The sequence below is a fragment of the Oncorhynchus gorbuscha genome, linkage group LG08, assembly GCF_021184085.1.
Source record: "Oncorhynchus gorbuscha isolate QuinsamMale2020 ecotype Even-year linkage group LG08, OgorEven_v1.0, whole genome shotgun sequence".
Lineage (NCBI taxonomy): Eukaryota > Metazoa > Chordata > Actinopteri > Salmoniformes > Salmonidae > Oncorhynchus > Oncorhynchus gorbuscha.
The window spans coordinates 78,593,184-78,597,883 of record NC_060180.1 but is presented as its reverse complement, the minus strand read 5'-3'; the positions used below and the strand labels follow the sequence as shown (position 1 = coordinate 78,597,883).

At 40.1% G+C, this 4,700-nt stretch overlaps 1 protein-coding gene across 1 annotated transcript in view; it reads right to left on the bottom strand.

The window, feature by feature from the left end:
• Positions 1 to 474: 474 nt before the first annotated feature.
• The window catches only part of LOC124041057 (serine/threonine-protein kinase pim-2-like), a 17,146-nt gene continuing 12,920 nt past the window's right edge, over positions 475 to 4,700 (bottom strand). Inside the window, exons 7-8 of the mRNA XM_046358224.1 lie at positions 1,485 to 1,566; positions 475 to 921 (exon numbers count right to left, since the gene is read on the bottom strand). Of these exons, the coding sequence (XP_046214180.1) occupies positions 830 to 921; positions 1,485 to 1,566 (174 nt within the window). The 3' untranslated portion in view covers positions 475 to 829. The remainder of the gene's footprint in view (positions 922 to 1,484; positions 1,567 to 4,700) is intronic.

Sequence of the window (4,700 nt, the reverse complement as noted above, 5' to 3'; positions counted from 1 at the left end):
TCCTTGGCCATAATCGTCCCCTACCTCCACCTTCACTTTCGGATTCCCTCGAAGCATTTTCCATCCCCGTTCTCACCTACGGTAGCTAGCCACATAAGTCAGCTAGCTAGCTGGCTAACTTGTATCAACGTTTTTACTTCTGACACCAATGTAATGACCCGACTAGATCATAAAGGAACAATTGTCCAGACAGAGGCTTGAGTTTACGAATTGACGGTTTATTACACCAACTTTACACAGGCTACTGTTTGGGCCGTAGCACACGCCGAATAGATGACACAAGCCAATCGTGACCTTCTCTTGTGAAGCCCAGACGTAAGAGAGAGAGAACAAAAGCTGAACCTGGTCTTAACTTCCAATGCTCCACCCCCCTGCCCAACCCCCCTCCACGCCACTCCGCCAACCACCAGGATGCCCGGCATCAGAACATTCCAGGCATTCCCGTGATTGGCAGATAGCAGGTTGATTGACAGGTTGGACCCCGCGAACGCCGGGTACTGGTCAGTACAACACAACCACCTCCTAGCCTAACACATAACACACAGCTGTCTGTGCGGGTCGCTACAATACCATATACCCCTCAAATTAAACGCTGGACCTGTAAACCAGTTCCACTGATTTCTTTTCCCATGTTATCCCTGATTTTAACCTGTGACACCAGTCGTGTGTAATTCATTATCAGGTAGAACACCAGCAGTAATCTGAACCTCGTAGGGTAAGATTTGAATCCCCTTGCTATATCGTTTTATCTACTATCAGTCAGGGATGACATGAATAGGAATGCTGACCATGTTTATTTGGGACATTTATAGATGAAATATAGTCTATTCTATCGCATCCAGGGATGCTGCTGTATCTGCTCCAGGGTTGGCCGGTCGTCTGGACTGACAGCGAGGCACCGGCGAATCAGGTGACGGCAATCTGCAACACAAAATGGTGACGTCATGTCATAACACATGCAGGTGAAGTGTTTTAGCCCGTCAAACTAAAGCCTAGGCATTGAGTCGTCAGGCGAGTTTAACACAGTAGGTACGGTTCACAAACCTGACTTCGTTACACAGAGACACACAAAAAAATCTAAATCAAATAACATTTTATTTGTCACACAGTAGACAATATGCATATAAGGTGAAATGCTTGTGTGCTAGCTCAACATTGCACTAAAATAATCTATATCGATATTTGAAAATAAAAATATATATTTTTTAAAGAAGTAAAATATGAAGTACTTAGAAGGGAGCCTAGTAATGAACTGACATGTATACAATATAATATACTGTATAGATGATGAATATGCTATGTCAAATATGACTGTATTTACCAACAAAGTGGATAGTGTCTTGGTCTCGCAGTTTAATCAGTAGTAAAGATTAGAACAGCAGCGTTGACCGTGTGTTGTGTGCTTGTTTGTAGGGGTTGGATGTGTTTAGGGTCAGTGGTCTCCAGGAGCAGATGGTCTTTAAGGTCGCTACACGCACGCTCACCTCTGGATATTCCACGTGGAAAGTAGAGGGTTGCTTTGACGATGCTTGCGTCACTGTAGAAAGGAACGTCACCCCACACCATCTAGACAAAAACAGTTCCACAGAAAAGCCTTAATACAGAAATCTGCTATCTCTTTATTAATGTAGCGGTGTTACTATTATTAAAGAGGGGTATTACTATTATTAAAGAGGGGTATTACTATTATTAAAGAGGGGTATTACTATTATTAAAGAGGGGTATTACTATTATTAAAGAGGGGTGTTACTATTATTAAAGAGGGGTGTTACTATTATTAAAGAGGGGTATTACTATTATTAAAGAGGGGTATTACTATTATTAAAGAGGGGTATTACTATTATTAAAGAGGGGTATTACTATTATTAAAGAGGGGTATTACTATTATTAAAGAGGGGTATTACTATTATTAAAGAGGGGTATTACTATTATTAAAGAGGGGTATTACTATTATTAAAGCGGGGGAGAGGGGTATTACTATTATTAAAGAGGGGTATTACTATTATTAAAGCGGGGGAGAGGGGTATTACTATTATTAAAGAGGGGTGTTACTATTATTAAAGAGGGGTATTACTATTATTAAAGAGGGGTACTACTATTATTAAAGAGGGGTATTACTATTATTAAAGAGGGGTATTACTATTATTAAAGCGGGGGAGAGGGGTATTACTATTATTAAAGAGGGGTATTACTATTATTAAAGAGGGGGAGAGGGGTATTACTATTATTAAAGAGGGGTGTTACTATTATTAAAGAGGGGTATTACTATTATTAAAGAGGGATATTACTATTATTAAAGAGGGGTACTACTATTATTAAAGAGGGGTATTACTATTATTAAAGAGGGGGAGAGGGGTATTACTATTATTAAAGAGGGGTGTTACTATTATTAAAGCGGGGGAGAGGGGTATTACTATTATTAAAGAGGGGTATTACTATTATTAAAGAGGGGGAGAGGGGTATTACTATTATTAAAGAGGGGTATTACTATTATTAAAGAGGGGTGTTACTATTATTAAAGAGGGGTATTACTATTATTAAAGAGGGATATTACTATTATTAAATAGGGGTGTTACTATTATTAAAGAGGGGTGTTACTATTATTAAAGAGGGGTATTACTATTATTAAAGAGGGGGAGAGGGATATTACTATTATTAAAGAGGGGTATTACTATTATTAAAGAGGGGTATTACTATTATTAAAGAGGGGTATTACTATTATTAAAGAGGGGTGTTACTATTATTAAAGAGGGGTGTTACTATTATTAAAGAGGGATATTACTATTATTAAAGAGGGGTACTACTATTATTAAAGAGGGGTATTACTATTATTAAAGAGGGGTGTTACTATTATTAAAGAGGGGTGTTACTATTATTAAAGAGGGGGAGAGGGGTATTACTATTATTAAAGAGGGGTATTACTATTATTAAAGAGGGGTATTACTATTATTAAAGAGGGGTATTACTATTATTAAAGAGGGGTGTTACTATTATTAAAGAGGGATATTACTATTATTAAAGAGGGGTATTACTATTATTAAAGAGGGGTATTACTATTATTAAAGAGGGGTGTTACTATTATTAAAGAGGGGTATTACTATTATTAAAGAGGGGGAGAGGGGTATTACTATTATTAAAGAGGGGTATTACTATTATTAAAGAGGGGTATTACTATTATTAAAGAGGGGTATTACTATTATTAAAGAGGGGTGTTACTATTATTAAAGAGGGGGAGAGGGATATTACTATTATTAAAGAGGGGTACTACTATCAACTAACCAGTGCCATTATTGACTGCAGCCCCCTGAATTAAAGAGGGGGAGAGGGATTTTTATTATTAACTGCTGCTGTTTTATTATTAAATGTATTTTTATTTTTTTACTTATCTATTTTTTTATTTGACTTAAAACTGCATTCATTGTTGGTTAAGGGCTTGTCAGTGAGCACTTCATTGTTGGTTATTAAAGAGGCACTTACTGTTGGTTAAGGCTGGTCAGTGAGCACTTCACTATTATTAAGGGCTGGTCAGTGAGCACTTCACTGTTGGTTAAGGGCTGGTCAGTGAGCACTTCACTTTGGTTAAGGGCTTGTCAGTGAGCACTTCACTGTTGGTTAAGGGCTGGTCAGTGAGCACTTCACTGTTGGTTAAGGGCTGGTCAGTGAGCACTTCACTGTTGGTGCAGCCCCTTGTCAATAGCACTTCACTGTTTTTAAGGGCTGGTTTTATTACTTAACTGTTTTTTATTTTTCACTTATCTACTTCACTTTGGTTATTTGACTTAAAACTGCATTCATTGTTGGTTAAGGGCTTGTCAGTGAGCACTTCATTGTTGGTTAAGGGCTTGTCAGTGAGCACTTCACTGTTGGTTAAGGGCTGGTCAGTGAGCACTTCACTGTTGGTTAAGGGCTGGTCAGTGAGCACTTCACTGTTGGTTAAGGGCTGGTCAGTGAGCACTTCACTGTTGGTTAAGGGCTGGTCAGTGAGCACTTCACTGTTGGTTAAGGACTGGTCAGTGAGCACTTCACTGTTGGTTAAGGGCTGGTCAGTGAGCACTTCACTGTTGGTTAAGGACTGGTCAGTGAGCACTTCACTGTTGGTTAAGGGCTGGTCAGTGAGCACTTCACTGTTGGTTAAGGGCTGGTCAGTGAGCACTTCACTGTTGGTTAAGGGCTGGTCAGTGAGCACTTCACTGTTGGTTAAGGACTGGTCAGTGAGCACTTCACTGTTGGTTAAGGGCTGGTCAGTGAGCACTTCACTGTTGGTTAAGGGCTGGTCAATGAGCACTTCACTGTTGGTTAAGGGCTGGTCAGTGAGCACTTCACTGTTGGTTAAGGGCTGGTCAGTGAGCACTTCACTGTTGGTTAAGGGCTTGTCAGTGAGCACTTCACTGTTGGTTAAGGGCTGGTCAATGAGCACTTCACTGTTGGTTAAGGGCTGGTCAGTGAGCACTTCACTGTTGGTTAAGGGCTGGTCAGTGAGCACTTCACTGTTGGTTAAGGGCTGGTCAGTGAGCACTTCACTGTTGGTTAAGGGCTGGTCAGTGAGCACTTCACTGTTGGTTAAGGGCTGGTCAGTGAGCACTTCACTGTTGGTTAAGGGCTGGTCAATGAGCACTTCACTGTTGGTTAAGGGCTGGTCAGTGAGCACTTCACTGTTGGTTAAGGGCTGGTCAGTGAGCACTTCACTGTTGGTTAAGGGC